The following is a 16,308-nucleotide window of genomic DNA, read 5'->3' on the forward strand; positions in this document are numbered from 1 at the left end:
CCACCGGTGTGACGGACCTAGTCCATGGAGGGCCCTCTGTCAATGCTCAGCCCTCCTCCAGTCCTCCCACCCAGCCCAGAGGAGGGGCAAGGAGGCTTCTGCCCTCATCCTCATGCCTGTGGTGTCAGCGTGGGCCTGGCCAGGCAGGCTCCCTTTGCCCTTTGCCCTGTGGCTGAGGGGTTAATCTCCTGGGCATGAGGGCAGGGCTGGGAATGAGGGCACAGGTCTCTTGCAGGCCCTGAGGCCCCCCGGGAGATGCTGCTGGATGCTTTCTCGGGGGACAGTGGCCGAGCACCAACTGACAGTGGCCAAATCCGTCCCATCCTGTCTCAGGCTCTTAGTTTCCCCCTGTAAACCAGGGTGAGGCCACGGGCTCCCAAGTCCTGATACTCACTCCATGGAGATTTGTGGGAAAAAAAAAAGGCAGTTCCCGCAGAAACGCCTGGGCCCTCCTGGGTGGCTGAGCCTTGGGCTGGCATTGTGGGTCCCAGGGAGGTGTCTCCCGATCCCGGTGTCCCTTTGGGGCAAGGCTGGCTCTGGACCCCACGAGGGAGAGACGGAGCGCCCGGCTCAAGAGGCAGAGCCCCCAAACGCCAAAGGCCTCCTCCAGAGCCTGCGGGGGCACCTTTCGCAGCCAGCACCACGCGAGCCCTGCCGAGTGATGCCCACCAGGGACTCACCTGAGACAAGCACACCACCCACCAGCCCTGTTTTATTCATAGACCTTTCCAGGAAAAGCCAGTGGGGCAGTGCTGACGGGGAGCCCACATCTGCAGGGCTCCCTCGGCCGAGGCCTCCAAGAGTCAGATCTCTTTTTTCTCCAGGACAAAACAAAACAAAACAAAACAAAAAACCCCCAAAACTTATTTTGCAAAAACACCTCCTCAATAAACAACATGTAAACAGAAACAGCTGCTTCAGGCTCCACGAATATCTCACTGTGTTTTCAAGGGCTTGTCCGTGGCGGGCAGCGGGCAGGGGCCATTTTCCTCCTCCTCGGGGGCACCCTGGGGGTAGACCACGAAACACAGCTCCTGGCCCCAGCGTGTCATGGACTCTGAGGACAGACGGACAAACAGATAGACCCTGGGTCTGACCCTGTGGGGCAGGGGTCCTCAGGGAGCTGCTCCCTTTGGGTGGATCCTGGACACTGGGGCCACCTACTGGGGACACTTCCGGTGGCGGCCGGACCCTGTTGCCACCGCTGCTGCGGGGAGGCCCTGTTCCAGGCCGAGCCCCTAAGAGGGTTGCATTCCCAGGCCTGCTACCGTGGGGAGGCTGCCGGCTCACCTGTGAGTCTGTGCACACACTTTGGTTTGCTTCTCCAGAACACCCCCAGGAAGAAAACAGGCACCCCTGTGAGGATGATGATCACGCCGACCCCACACACCATGGGCTCCGAGATGAAGCTGAAGACCAGCAGGAATGCCCAGAAAACCAAGTACGCCACAGGGACCAGGAGGTTCACCTGCGGGAGAGCCAGCGGGAGTGCCAATGGCACCCCCACCCCGGGGGGTCCGAGGTGCTTCCCACCCGCTCCTGGGAGCTTGAGGCGTGAGGGCCCCCGCTCTGGCAGCCGCCCAACATGCTGGAAGCCAGCTCAGGGGATGGCCGGGGTGCCAAAGGGTTGAGGATTTGTAAAAGTTTCAGTGGCTCTGAGCTGCACACAGCAATGATGTGTCACCGGATGTTTGCATTTGGTTGGAGGTCCCTCCCTCTCTCTTTTTTGGGTTTCACTTTTTAAGGCACTGAGCACTTCTCCAGCTCCAGCATTTATATGCACACAGAATATTTGCATTTAGCTTGGGTTAAGCTCTTGCGTCCCTGTGCACGCTCCTGGGATTCCGTGTGACCAGGAGCAAGCACCGGAGCCTCATTTTCCTGTTTGTAAACTGGGAGTATTCACACCCCGTGGGGCTGTTGTGAGGGCCGAATCCGTCAGTGCACAGAGCCCCGAGCAGGGCCCAGCACGTGGCCAAAACCAGAATCCCGGTCGCTGTCATCACCTGTCCCCGGTGCCCAAATGACCGAAGGGGTGGCTCCATAGCGTGGGCCAGCCCATCCACTCCCAGGCCTCACCTTGATGGGCCTGTGGAGAGCCGGCCGCCTCCAGCGCAGCACGAGCAAGCCCAGGATGGTGACGCCGTAGCAGAGGTAGTTGATGAAGGACACGTAGTTGATGAGCGTGTATGTGTCTCCCACAAGCATGATGACCGCTGTGGCCCCGCACTGGGAGAGGACTGGGCTGAGGGTGGCCTCCCACCTACCTCCATCGGCCCTGGGCCTGCCAGCTCAGGCCAGGAGGTCGATGAGCCCCGGCCCTTCCCACTCCCTCTGTGGGCTGCCCCCTAGGGCCAGGACAAATCCCCACCATTCCCCACGTTGCTGGGTGGCCCCGGCTCCCCTCCCTGCCGGCCTTGGCCCCACAACTTACACAGACAAGGAGGGCAGGGATCGGGGTGCAGCGTCTGACATGGATCATGGCCAGCAGGCTGGGCAGGTGCCCCTCTCGGGCCCCAGAGAAGCACAGTCTGGGACAGAGATGGGTGGAGGCCATGAGCCCGGCCGCGGGCCTCCTACCGACCAGATCCTGGACCACAGCTCCAGACCTGATGTCCCTCTTGAGCTGTCATCTCTGACCCCTGCTCCGGGCCCCGGCAGCCCCATGGCGCTGTTCTTCCCTGTCTCGCCCCGCCTCCCTTTTGCTTTCTGGACCTCAGAGTTGGGGTCCGACTCCTGTTACTGGGGAGTTCATTGTCCCAGTTTCAGGTGGGACCCACCGGGCAGGATTTGACTTCCTCCGGCCCCTGGCACTGATCACACACACCTGCCTTGCCTCACCCTGACCAACCCCCTCCCCAATCCAGTCACCTGGAGGAGGTGAACAGGTAGCCATTGATCCCTCCAAAAGTGGAAAGTGCCACGGAGACGGGCATGACCCAAGAAAAGTAGCCCAGCAGCTTCTCCCCGAAGGTCTGAGTGGGCACAGAAGAGAGGTGACACGTGAGGCAGGGCGGGGTGGGCAGGAGCCAGGCACACGTGGGACCCCACTCACCACGGCCACCGCGTTAGAGGCCAGCAGCTCCTGGGGGGACATGGCAGTGAAGTAGGCGATGTTGGTGAAGGTGTACACAAAGGTCACCAGCGGGATGGAGATGACAATGGCACGAGGTAGGTTCCTGGGGGCAGCGGTGGAGTGTGTCAGCATCAGCCCCGGGGGCTGGGGGCGGGGCCCAGGGGACCCAGCAAGGGAGCAGTCTGAGTCTCTATCTCCCGGGTCTGGGTCCGTTGGGGGCCTTGGGACAGGGAAAGGGGCAGCACTGCTGTCCCCCTGCCGCCCCCCAGGCCCACCCTGGGCTACATCAAACCCGGAGGAGCAGGTCTAATGTCGGCGCTAAAGAGAAAAGTGCATACAGCCAAACTCAGCCTTGAAAATCCTCGAAAATCCTTGAGAAGTGCCCCTGGGGCCCAATGCATTGACCTGGGGTGCCCGTGGGACGCCCTATCAGCCCCAGCCCCAGTTGCCAACTGTTCACTGCTGGGACCCCTGGCTGAGCTCCAGATGGAGCTATTGGCTTCATCCGTAGGGACCACGTTGTGCGCACACGTATCCATTTTGGCCAAAGGCAAACAGCTGGATCCATTGACAGGGGGACAATGATGCTCAGTGTTTCTGAGGCCCAGCGAGGGGCCACGACCCGCCCACAGCCACGCAGTGCCGGGCCAGGTTGGGGTACAGGTGTCCCAGCAGTAGTACCATCAGGCGGGTGACCGGGCTGAGCCCCAGGATGCAGGGGGTCTGTGCAGGGAGGCTGCCTCTCCCACCGCTGCACCCCTCCCCTTCCCAGGGCCTGGCCGGGCATCCCACTCACTTTCGGGGGTCGACCAGCTCCTCAGTGACATAGTTGAGGAAGTTCCAGCCGCTGAAGGCAAAGGAGCCCTGGAGGAAGGCCAGGGCCAGGTGACCCACGGAGGGTGTCATCCAGAAGTCAAAGGCATTGCTGGGCCTCAGCTCCTCGAAGTGTCCTGGGGGTCCAGAGGTCAAGGGTCAAAGTTGTCACTGAAGCCCTGTGCACGGCCCCACCCTGGCCCTACCTTGGAAGATCTGGACGAAGCCCACGCCAATGATGAGGGACAGGGCCAGCAGCTTCCCGCCGGTGAAGACGTCCTGGATGCGCGTGGCCCAGCGCACACTGGAACTGTTCACCCATGTCAGGAGCACTGGGGAGGAAACAAGAGAGGGCGGGTGGGCCACAGCCAAGTCCGGCCCAGGCTGCAGGAGGGTGGCATCCCCCCCAGCAGCCAGAGCGCAAGCAGCCCACCCCCTGAGGCTGAGCTCCCAGGGGGCCGGCAGCTGGAGGGGAAACCCCCCGCCGACACACACAGTCCTCCCACCCGGGGGGCAGCGAGCTGGGTGTGGGTCCAGGGTGGGCACTCACTCAGGCAGGCCATGGAGAGTGCGCGGGAGGCGGCGGCTGGGGGGATGCAGTTGGGGAACACGGGCTGCAGCACGTAGTTCGAGAAGGTCATGGAGATGACAGCCAGGCTGGTTGGGTACATGATGAGGACCGCACTCCAGAGAAGCAGGAAGCTGGAATGAGGGAGGGCCCGACTGGCACAGGGGGGCATCCCGCACCCTGCTGATGCGCCAGAAGGCAGGGCCGGGGCTGTTGGGGGTCTCTGCTCTAATAACGGACTTCTGCAACAGAGACGGCATTCTGCACGGTTAAGCAGCCCCAGGCTGCCCTTGGGCAGGTGTCGAGAAGGACTGGGGAACCAACCACCTTTCTAACAGCCGTCTAGCTCTGGCCACAGGCTGTTTCCTGAGCTGGGACAGGCTGTCCCAGGACCTTCGGTTATGGCTCCAGCTGGAGTTCTCAGCAGAGCATGGCTGCAGGGAGCTGGCGCTGAGCTGTGACCCCTGAGGGACAGGACCTTGCGTGCGAGGAGCCCTGGCCAGGGTTAGGGAGTGATTTATGTCCTGTCTGCCTGAATATTGCCACTGCAGTGTGCCCCCATGGGAGTAGGGGCTCTGCTCAAGGTTGTGAGGCCCAACCTCTTCCCAGGGGTTCTCCCTGCACCCGGGGAGCCCCTAGACTTTGAGGGTGGGGACAGCTGCATCCAGGGACACCAATGACCTCTGGACTACCATGCCTGGTAGATTCCTCTTGGTCCTCTCCTTTATTCCGAGGCCTAACCCTGGCTCCCTTCTGCCAACCCTAGAAGTTAGGCATGCCTGGGGTCAGGCCTTGGGCCCTCCCCTCCCTCTCACTTCCTTCTCGAGTATTCTCTTAACCATACAGCACGATTTTTCTGCTTTCTCAGGTCCCAGTCCCCTTTGAGGACGCTCTCCCCAGAGCAGAGCATCCATGGACACACCTGCAGGGTCCCATCCACCGCTACCCTGTTAAAGACCCTGCACCACATCCCTCAGAACCAAATTTTGTATACTTTGGCCTAGACTTTTCCTCTGAGCTCCAGACACCCTCCCACCCAGACCAGACCAGACCATCTCCCCAGATATGCCACAGATCCCACCAGCATGGCTACCCTACCCCAAAACCCTCCCCGAAACTGCCATCCATGGAGTCTATCCAATGGGAAAGCGGCTGTCACCTCCTCTCCCTCATACTACACCGGATACCATGTCCTCTGGATGATTCTGGGATCTTCCTATACCTTTATTCAGGCCCTCGGCATGGCTCAACTGGATAATTGCAATAGCTCTGGTCCCCCATTGTGCCCCCAGGCAGCCCCAGCACCTCCAAACCCTGGCACCTACCACGGATGTGACCTGCCTCTGACCACACCAGATAGATCGGGCTTGCCCTCCAAGCCTTGGTGCAAACGTGGTTTTTCCTGGAAGCCTTCCCTAGGTGGTAGCACCCCATTCTCTTGGCCGCTGGGCCATTGTCTCTCACGCACACCCTCAAAGCAAGGATCCTCTAGGTCTTCATTAAGTGCAGAGGGGCTCTCTCCCTTCTGCACTGTGGACAATTTGAGGACAGAGATGGATCTTTTTATCCCTGGTCCTCAACACACAGTAGGTGCTCAGGTAATGTTTATTGGTGAATAAAAGCATGCCAGGGGGCTATGTAAAGGGGCACTCTTGCAGGGCACTGGCAGGAATTTTATGCACCTCCCCGCCCACACACATGTGGGTTTACTAATCAAGGCTGCCCTCGCTTGTTGTGAGCATCACCCAGGTGGGGAGTAGGCTTAAAGAAACATTTAGAAGGAAGCACAGAGAGGTCAAGGGGCCAGCCGGAGTGTCCTGCCCACCCTGGCCTTGGAAGGCTACCCAACACCTCCACCCTCTTTCCTCCATCCACCCATGACCTCCCTGAGATGTGAGAAAAAGAAGGAATCGAAGTCCAGGACCCAAGTGACCCTCCATTCCAGATTGTCATCCCCTCCCCTACCGACCCTGCTGGTGCCCCACACTCACCCAGCCAGGCCCCCGAAGATCTCAGTGACGTAGGCGTAGTCCCCGCCAGACTTGGGGATGGCAACTCCCAGCTCCGCATAGCAGAGGGAGCCCAGGGCAGTGACACCTCCACCCAGGACCCAGACGAAGAGGGCCAGACCCACAGAGCCGGAGTGCTCCAGGACCCCCTTGGGGGAGATGAAGATGCCCGAGCCGATGATGTTTCCTGGGGCGGGGTGGGGCGGGAGATGGGGAGGCATCAGGTCTTGGGCCCCCTTAGGCAGCCCAGCCTTCTCCTCAGGCTCCCAGATGCTACAGCGAGGAAGAGAACCCAGGCTGCTCCCTGGAGGAGGCAGCGAGGGGAGATGGGCCTGCAGGCAGGTGGATGCCACTAGGGGCCTCAGACCCTGCAAATCCCACTCTGGGCTCATTATCTCCCCATTCCCCTGGCATGGGAAGTGACACCTTGTCCACCCAATTCAGGAGAGGAGTCCTGTTCTGAGTTCTTCTGTCCCCTGCTTGCTCCCACCGGACGGGAGGGGGCTCAGCTGCTCAGGAACCTGCTTCCTGGGCTCCTCCCTGACCTAGAACCCAGACTGCAGACACAGACTCTGAAGGCACCTTGTTTCCTGGCACCGTTGAAATATTTCAGGTCCTGGGCAAGGGCCGGTGGGGTGAGGGAGAGGAAGCGGTGCATTTTCAGGCCTGGGGGTAGGTCAGCAGGCATCACGGAAGGAATGGGGTGGGCAATGGCAGGCTGGCAGAGACTTGGCCAGCCCCGGGTCTGGAGAAGACTGCCTCTCTCCTTGAGACAGCCCGGTGGATGCCAGGAGCACAGTGGGAAACCCCAGCTGGGGCTCAGGTCACCTCTCAAGTTCTGCCTGTACAAGAGGTTTTTGTGAGGCTTCAGCAAGATACCATATAGGAAGCCCTCCGCTCATTCACAGCTGTATCCAGATGTACTTGGCATCTTTGCGTGATTCTGCGTATGTCTGCAGCCGCACCTGCTCTCCCTCACCTCCATCCCCCAGCACATAGTAGGTGTTTAATACACATCTGTCGAGTAAACTAAATGGGTGCATGAATGGCCTGATGTCCAAAGCGGCACCGATGTCCTGACATGAAAGACTGATTTCCTCATCTGTGAAGTGGCGGCAGCCATCTCTAGTCCACTCTCCTGGAAAGGCACTGCAAGGAGGAGGAGGAGGGTGGTCAGCCTCGGAGGCTCAGACGTGAAGGGAGTCTGCCATGGTCACCGAAGACCTGCCCTGACCTTGGGCTGACTCGGAGACTCGCGGAGCGTGGCGTGTGTTAGGGGGTGCTCTGTTGACTCACGGTGTCTGGGAGTGCTCAGTCCGAATGCTCAGAGGGCCAAGCTGTGGTCTGCAGAGTAGGTTCTCAGGGTGAGCAAGACTCTGAGTGCTCACTGAGCTGTGAGCTCCCTGGCAGTTAGGGCAAAAAGGGCAATGTTCTGGGTGACCTGGGCTTCACCATCTGAGCACACAAATTAGGTCGCATCATTAGTGGTTTGCACGAGGACCTGCCCATGAGGGAAAATCCCAGAATGCACAAGGCCCCATGAATAAAAAAGCGCTCAGTCCCTCGACAGGATGACCCTACCTGCCAGGTCCTGCGGGAGAGTGCACACCCATCGAGGCAGAGCCTGCCTGCTCCACCTGCCAGGCCCACAGGCGGGTCTGGCCAAGGACACAGCTGTGGCTGCCAATCTGCATGCATTCCTTGTCCACGGTGCTACCCCCCACCCCGCCCCCGGCCGACACAGATTTCCAGTCTGGACGGCCACGGTGCCCCACTTGGTTTTCCAGTCACATCCCAGGAGCCCTAAATACATCCAGATAAGGACGAAAGAATTCCTGTCCCCCAGCCCCCAGAGGTAAGCTGAGCCCTCAGCCTGCTTCCAGTGGGGAGAGGGGCCACCTCCCTTATCTACCCTGGGGGCCTGGGGCCTGGCTCAGCTTTCTAAAGGGTCTTTGAGTTCGCTCTATCCTGCAGCGTAGCCTCTGTTCTCAGGGCTTGGTGGAGTGGGATTTGCCAAAAGCCAGTGAGGTTGGAAGCCAGCGGGGGCTGGGTGGCCTTGGAAGGAGCTGGGTGCATTCAGGCTGGGGGCATCCAGGGACCTGAGCAACCCAGCCCATGGGACCCCAGCACTCTATGCGGTTCAGCATGGCGGGGCCTCATGGGCATAGCCCTTGGGGAAGTCACCTAGCCTCTTGTCCTCCCAGGTTGGGGTCTGAAAGGGACATGTCACTAGCCTGTGCCCAGAGGCTGGAGACTCTGATGCTGGCACTGGGGGATGGGCCAGGGGATCATGATTGTGTGGACACATGGCCTCAGCCTACGGCGCAGGGCTTCTTTCTCCCCACGTGGCTGAAAGGGCCTCTCTTTCTGGACCTGGACGACCTCTAGCATCTGTCCCAGGTTTATGCCGGAAGGCGGAGGAAAACCCCACTGAGGTCCACTGGCTGCTCTGGGGACCATGTGGGCTGGGTGGGGCTCTGCAAGGAGCCAAAGGGGCCAGGGGCTAGGGTGAGTGGCAGAGGACGGGGAGGGGGGGACGCTGGGGATGGGGGTGGGGGCCTCCGGCGTCTGAATGATTACAGGAGGTCTGGAGGAGGGACCACGGAGCTGTAACGGGTACAGCGGCGGGGGGTGCCTGTCCAGCCCTCCTGGTAGTGGTGGGCTCAGGCCCTCCTTCTCAGCCCTCGTGTTCAGGTCCAGCAGAATCAGCCCTGCTGGATTCAGGACACAGCAGTGGACAAGCCCAGCCCTTGGGGGGACCTGCTCTGGAGGAAGAGGGGGAGGGGCAGGAACTAGGGAACAGGGATGGGCTAGGAGATACTACTGAGCGCCCGGTCAGGTGTCTGACGACAGTGGGCTGGGGAAATGCAGGTTCCAAGGCCTCCGCAGTCCCATCCGCCCCGTGGCCGGGAGGCTCTGTGGTCCTTGCGGGTCCTTGGCGGCAGGGCCAGAGCTACCGTACAGGTGGGTGAGGAGGTGAGCCCCCCCACCGGGAGGCCCCCTTTTGGTCTCCTCCCGCCCCTCTGCCCTCCGCGCACTCTGGGTGGTTCTTTATCACATTAAGATGTTTGGGCTGATGGGGCTTACTCGGCTCCGCAGAGGGACAAAGAAAGGGCCATTGTTCTCCTGGTTGTTGCGGTGTGCGCTGACCTATTTCTGGGAGGCAGTGGCTGACCAGGGAGGTCCCAAGGGTGGACGGTGGAGGTCATGTCAGTGGAAGGAACCAGCTGCCCTTGGTGCGTGTGGGGGGGGAAAGTGCAGTCTGATTTTGGGGGGTGGTGGGCAGGGAGGTCCTGTCAGGCCAGGCTGCCGGCACCACCCGTCATCGCTAGAAACACTTTGGGGAGTCAGCTGTGTGACCTCAGGCCAGCGCTGCCCTTCTGGGCCTCAGTTTCCCCTTTTGCGAGGTAGGGCCACTGAGCTAGGGGGCAGCAGAGGGCTGGTTCAACCCTGACTTCGGCAGAGGCCCTGCTGGGCAGGGCGGACACATTCTGCGCCTCTCTCTGCACAGGGCCTAAGGAAACACAGTCTGCTCATGGGCCCCTGGCCCCCACGGTGGCAGGTCTCTCCTCAGCTCACCAGATTCCCAGAAGCTGCATCACCTCCAGGAAGCCCTCCCTGACCTCCCACCTTGGCCCACTCCCATGGTACCTAGAGGATGGCGAGGAAGGGATTCTTTATTTGCCACCCTGCATGGGTCCTGCATTCAGAGGGCCGGGTCTGGGCCCTGGCCTGCTGTGATGAGGAACCTGAGGTCCCCAAAGGACAGAGAACCCACAGGCCTAAGTCATCTAAGTCTTGCCTATCTGTGCCTCTTTTAGCTAGCAGGCCCACAATGGGGATTCTTCCTGTCACACTGGCCTGCTGGCCTGAGAGAGAACAGCTCTGGGACTCCCGGCTCTGATCAGGGGCTGGCCATCGGCCAGGCCTCCTTCCTCTGCTCTGGGCAACGAGTCCCAGCACCTCCCCATTAGGATATGACCCATGAGGCCTCTGGAAAAGAGCTCCAAATTCCCATCAGTCGGTCCCTGAGGCCACAGACAGCAGGGCTAGTTGAGAATCCCTAGACCTGGGTTCGAATCCCAGATGCCTCATGGTGGGGGCAGGGGCGGGGTGCTGTGGACCACATACTTCGCCTATCTGTGAAGTGGGGAGATGAGGCAGTGACGTGGGTGTGCTCCCACCCTGCCTGGTACATCAGAGGCCCCAGGAAGTGCTTACGAATCTCACTATTGTCATCTACCTTGGAGATACCCCAGGCCACCCAATGTGGCCTTGGGAGACCTGACCCCCAAGGGACCTCAATATGCTGGGGTCAGTGGCCAGAGCTCTGCTTTGGGGGCCCTGCTGTCCCCCGGGTGAAGCCCATGCCTCCAAACACACGAGTGTCCTTAATGAGCATGTGTCGGGCACCCCTCCGAGGAGACAGAAGTGCCCTTTGAGGTTGTTGGCAGAACTCCAGGGAGGTGAGTGGGGATGCCTCCGGGACATGTGTGGAATTGCCCATTGGCCCGCGGGCACCTCCGGCCTAACCCACGTTTCCTTCAAGAGAGGGATGAGCACAAGTGTGGAGCTCTCTCTGCCTGGCTTAGCCCAGCCCGGCCCGCCTAGTAAACTTCGCCTGTGCCCAGCCTCCGGGCTGAGTCAAGGTCATCGATGAGCTCCACTCCGCTGGATCTAACCGTCCACCCCTAGACTGCATCTTGCCTGCCTCATCAATGGCATTTGGCAGGTTAAGCCCTTCCTCCACACTCAGCCTCCTGGCCCTCCTCCCACCTTGCTGGCTTCTCCTTCTGGACGCCTCTGCTGGTCTTTCTCTTTCCTGACTTCCAGATGTTGAGTGCCCATGGTGCAGTCCTGGGGCCTCTGCCCCTTTCCTTCTACACTTCCTCCCTTGGAGACCTCATCCAGTCCTCCAGCTTCTGTTGGCAACCCCCAAATTTATATGCCTAGCATGGACCTTTTCCCTAAGCTAAACCTGGATATCCAACTAATTACTCAACAAATACGCATCTCAAATTTCACATGTTCAAAATGAGATCCCTGACTTTCATCCCCTTGCCCCCCAGACCTACTCCTCTCAGTCTTTCTGGATCAATAAACAGCAAACCGGGCTCCCAGAGGCTCAGGCCCAAACCTGGGGTCACCCCTGACTCTTCTCTTTCTCCCACACCTCACACCCAGTTCATCACAAATCCTTTGGCTCCATCTTCCAAACACATCCAGAACTGAACCTCCCCTCAGCACCTCACTGCCACCACCCTGCTCTGAGCCATCATTGTCTCTTAATGCAAGTGACTCAAGTACCCTCTTGACCAGGCTTCCTGCTTCTACCCTTGCTGCCCACAGCTTTTTCTCCATAGTGAGCCCCATCCCATGCCATCCCATATCCTATCCCATACCATCATCCTGTCCCTCATCGCGTCCATCTAATCTTGCCTCATGCCATCCTGTCTGTTCCTGTCCTATCCCAACCCTCTTTTGCTCAAAGCCCTCTGCCATCTTGCAAAGAGAAAAAGACAAATTTCTCACTGCAGTCGGCAAGGCCCACACAAACTGGGCCCCATCCCACTCGACTCATCTCCTACCTACCATCCTCCCCACCCCCATCTTAATTTTTTCACCTTAGCACTTGTCATTATCCATTGGCTAAACATTTAGCTATTTATCATTTGCTCTTTGACTCCCATGCTGGGACATCAGGTCCAAGAGGACAGGGCTTTTGTCTGTCCTCTTCCCTGTTGTGTCTCAAGCACCCAGAACAGTGCCTGGCACGGTTCCGCACCTAACTGTTGAATCGATGAATGAGTGTGTCCAGTGCTGGCGGTCCCCCACCCTTGTAGCCAGAGTGGCCTTGGCCCCCATCACCGAGGACATCTGCCTCTGGGCTGGCTGCAGCCTCAGTCTGTTTCCCCGTCTGTAGATCAGGGCTGTGAGACACAGACAAGGTGTTTCTGGTTTTATGTCTCCCCAGGGTCCCTATGAGGAGAGGGTGAGCTTGTGGGCAGAGCCATCCTCTGAGCAGCCCAGCTACCTCTGGCTCTGGAGACAACAGAGAGGGACCTGCCCATCCTTGGATGAGCAGGGATTGGCTCCTAAGGAGATGGGGTTCATGAAGCAGACCTCTGAGTCCCTGAACATACTTGAGCCTGACACACGAACACCAGCATAGGTGGGGTACCCGAGTCGAGGGGAGAGAGTGGAGGACAGGACAGCCTGGTCAGCAGATCCAGGGTGATTCCCACTCTGCTGGACCTGGGCACACCCATTCCTTGGGTGTGGATTGGGAGAGGGAGCTAGAGGGGGGCCCTGAGTCAGGACGAGAGATTCTGTACATACAGCCCTGGGTGGGGGTGGGGAGTCAGGGGAGATTCCTTTGTCCCTTTGTTTGTTCATCCATCCATGGTTGAGTGGGGAGCTTGGTCAATCCCAACCTTCCCGCATTGAGGGCTCTGAATCTGGCCCCAAGTTTGCCCAGCACCAGAACAGTATGAGGAAGGGCACTGAATTGCAAGACTGGGTCCAAATCTAGTTCCACATCCCAAGTCTACTGCTTGCAGAAGTGTCATTTAACTTCCAACCTCAGTTTTTTATGTCTGTAGAATGGGTATAAACACTCTCATCTTGCCAGATGGGCAGGAGAATCAAATGAGATAAAGGGAGAACATGATTTCATAATGTAATAAGAGGTGTTTTTCAGAAGAGGTATTAGATGCAGCGGTGTCTTACAGAACTCCTGACCAGCTGGCTCCTTCCCCCCCAGGCCGGACTGTTCTGCTCCAGGTGTGCCGGCTGGGGCCAGCAGGTGCTATCCTAAACACACTTCCAGTGGAGTCTTCCTCCAGCCCAAAGCCCTTCCATATCGTTCCATTCCGGAGAGCCCCACGCCTCGGCCTGGGACGAGGCAGAGGGTACAAGGAAAGAGAATTATAGGATCTTCTGGGAGGGGCTCTTTGAAGTTTTGGAGATAGCAAGCGCAGGAGCTCGTAAGAAACAAGAAAGATGGTGGAGTCAAATATAAAGTCCTCAAGGCTTTTAAAGTTAAAACATGACACTTTGGAGACATTTTTTTACTTTGGTTTCCCCGGGGCAGGAAGTTGGGGTAAGATATGGGAGCTGGCCTCTGCAGAACAGCGCATGGGGAGGGGGCGGGGCCTCCAGGGCATCAGGTGGGAAGGACAGTGCAGACCCTGACTCAACCCACAGAGGCTTCCTCCCGAATCTCCTGTCCCCTCTGGGCCACATCCATTCTCCCCTTGTCTGTCTCCTGCCTGCTGGAATCCTTCAAAATTCCCTAAGCAGGGTCGTTGGACCACCACTGAGGGTCCCGTGCTGGGGTCAGGTCTTCTGGGTTCCCTTCCTGAGTCTGCCACCCTTGGCCAAGCCACCTCTTACCCCTGCTCAGCCTTCAAGATCTGGAGGCCAAGTGTGCGGTGGACCTGGAAGAACAGGAAAGGGCTGAAGAGTTGGGGTGCGGCAAGGACCGAGCTGGGATGCACGGGACTATTCTTACAGAGTCTGTCCTGCAGACCACACGTGATGGTGGAGCTAGCCTCTTCCACGCCCACCGCCACCACTGGGGCTCTCTTTCCAAGGAGAGAGGAGCCAGCGGCCTCCACCTGACCTGAAGAAGATGAGATATGGGAGGAGGCAAAGTAGGAATACAGCTCAATGATGGCTGCTTAGCCAAGGCAGCCCAGGAAGAACTGTGTCTCTCCCTGCACCTAGCAGTCTCCATAGCTGGCTCCAGACACGGCCAGCCTCTTGACTTCATGGTCCATCCATCATGTGTGGGCTTCTCCTTCCTCGGGGGACAGATCCTGGAGAGGGTGTGGGCCAGAGCAAGACTCTAACCGGTATCCCGGCCAAATCCCTGGACCCAGCCCTTCCTCCCAGCAGATAGTGGAGCAGGGATGTCCTAGGCCAAGAAGGTCGCAGGAGCCGCTCCTGGAAGACTCCATTCCAGGGGCAAGTGGGTGAGACGGGGGAGCTACCTGCACAGGGTTTGTGTTCTGGGGCAACTTTCAGTGTGAGGGTGGGGATGGCCAAGAGCCAGATCCCAGCCTCAGTTCAGGAGCTCCCAGTGTGGGGGCAGAGGAGGAGGAGGTGAAGATTCCAATCTGCCCTCTTGAGCCTCCAACTTTCTCCATCACCAGGGGTCGGAGGATGGGTGGGCAGTGGGTGCACAAGGAGATCCTACTGGCTGGGGAGGGGAAGACCTGGCAAGCAATAGAATAAAGCAGTCCAGACCTCTGGCATTCATCTGCCCAGTCTGTGTCTCCTGGGACACAGGGGATGGAACAGACCACTCCCAGGAGGGTCTCTGAGCACTTGGTATGGACACAGGTCCACAGATGACCTAGTTCCTGAGGAGTCAGCATTCATGACTTGGGCCTTGTCCCCTGAGCCCTCTGCTGACCCAGAAGTCCCTATACGGGGGCAAGACACATGGACCCATTCTCAGGTGGGGAAGATGGCACCAGAGGATGTGAATGCCTGTTGGGATCCCAGCCCAGGAAGCAGGTGGCTTTTCTGCAGGCTTGGCATGCCCACCCCATGGCCGGCTTCCCCAGTCACTGACTGGTCCACCCTCTCCCCAGGGTCCTGCCACCAAACTCTGCAATAATTATATACTCTGAACCTAGTTCCCCCTCTGGGCTGGCTCTACCTGTCCAGTGTCCCCACAGGATCTCCTGCTTTGGAAGAATAAATCACCCACACTGCATGGCTCCTGGATCCTATACACATAGTAGAGACTGGAGCCACAGCCCAGAACTTGGAGCCTTAACCTGCGCCAGCCTATCCAGTCCCCATACTTACAGGGCTCCTGCACTCCAGGCAGGATGATAGGGACCTCCCTTTCACAGATGAGAAAACTGAGCGCAATTTGCCTTGCTGAAACCGGCAGCAAAGTAAAGGCAGCCAGGGGGATTCCAGCGGTGGATGGGACGGGCACCTCCCTCAGGTGCAGAACTTCGGGGCGCCTGGGGAGGTGGGAACAAGAAGCCCTACTGCCCCTGTGTGAGGGGAGACACCCGCAGGTGCTCTGGTCATCCCCTCACGTGTCCCACAGTCGCAGATGGTAGGAGCGCCCGCAGCGGGGTGCCCCTTGTTTCGGGCAGCAGTGCACCCCAGGCCTTTGGCCCTGCCACCCCAGGCACCCGCCCGCCGCGGCCCCTCTCACCGATGATGATGGTGCAGGCGCTCACCAGCCCGATCTCCTTCTTGAGCGCCACCCGCTCCGAGGCGCCGGGGCCGGGGCCCGGGCCGGGGGAGGGCGAGGGTGCAGGGCCGGGGTTCCCGCGCCCGCTCGGCTGCTGCGTGTGGCCGGCCATGTCGCTGTCCCGCCGCGTCCCCGCTCCCTGCGCTGCCCAGTCTGTCCGACCGGCCGCCGGTCGGTCGGTCCGTCCGTCTGTCGGTGCGCTCACACGCCTTCGCAGCCCGGACAGCGCCCACAGGCGGGCGCATGCGCTGGCGCGGGGCCCGGGCGCTGGGCCCCCGGGCTGCGGGGGCCAGGGAGGGGCGGAAGGAGGACCGGCTGGCAGACCCCCTCCCCCCCTTCCTTAAAGGGAACTGCCCCCACCCCCGCTGCCTGGGAAGGAAGGAGAGGACTTGGGGCAGACCTAGGAAGAACTTTCTAGCTGAACGAAGGAAGAGGCCCTCCCACTGCCTGAGTTACATCTAGTCGCGGGGTGGGGGTGGGGGAGCAGAGCTCAAAGGCAAGACTGTCCCTGCCCGCAAGGAGACTGAGGAAGCCGGCAAGAATAATAGCTGTCTGTGTACTGGGACCCTCTGCGCGCTAGCGCTTCCATACTCCTTAAATCCTGGCACGGACCCCGAGT

General features: G+C 59.6%; 1 protein-coding gene across 1 annotated transcript; it reads right to left on the reverse strand.

The window, feature by feature from the left end:
* Window positions 1-700: 700 nt before the first annotated feature.
* On the reverse strand, window positions 701-15,810 carry SLC7A10 (solute carrier family 7 member 10). Its single transcript, XM_006738865.2, has 11 exons — window positions 15,651-15,810; window positions 6,449-6,653; window positions 4,440-4,591; window positions 4,096-4,221; window positions 3,873-4,026; window positions 3,056-3,179; window positions 2,872-2,975; window positions 2,435-2,531; window positions 2,080-2,229; window positions 1,291-1,468; window positions 701-1,057 (listed from the first exon to the last, which is right to left on the reverse strand). The coding sequence occupies exons 1-11, from the start codon at window positions 15,799-15,801 to the stop codon at window positions 936-938; spliced, it is 1,563 nt and encodes a 520-aa protein (XP_006738928.2). The 5' UTR covers window positions 15,802-15,810; the 3' UTR covers window positions 701-935.
* Between the last annotated feature and the right edge of the window lie 498 nt (window positions 15,811-16,308).

Source organism: Leptonychotes weddellii, chromosome 16 (assembly GCF_054177405.1).
Source record: "Leptonychotes weddellii isolate Sample4059 chromosome 16, ASM5417740v2, whole genome shotgun sequence".
Taxonomy (NCBI): domain Eukaryota; kingdom Metazoa; phylum Chordata; class Mammalia; order Carnivora; family Phocidae; genus Leptonychotes; species Leptonychotes weddellii.

What these genes read in the sequence shown, in the direction of transcription:
- SLC7A10 (XM_006738865.2), bottom strand. Translation starts at nt 15,801, where the DNA reads ATGGCCGGCCACACGCAGCAGCCGAGCGGGCGCGGGAACCCCGGCCCT. An exon ending in GAGCTGGTCGACCCCCGAAA is followed by an intron (nt 3,180 to 3,872) that starts GTGAGTGGGATG and finishes CGCTGCCCCCAG; the next exon opens with GAACCTACCTCGTGCCATTG. An exon ending in CCTCTAACGCGGTGGCCGTG is followed by an intron (nt 2,976 to 3,055) that starts GTGAGTGGGGTC and finishes GTGCCCACTCAG; the next exon opens with ACCTTCGGGGAGAAGCTGCT.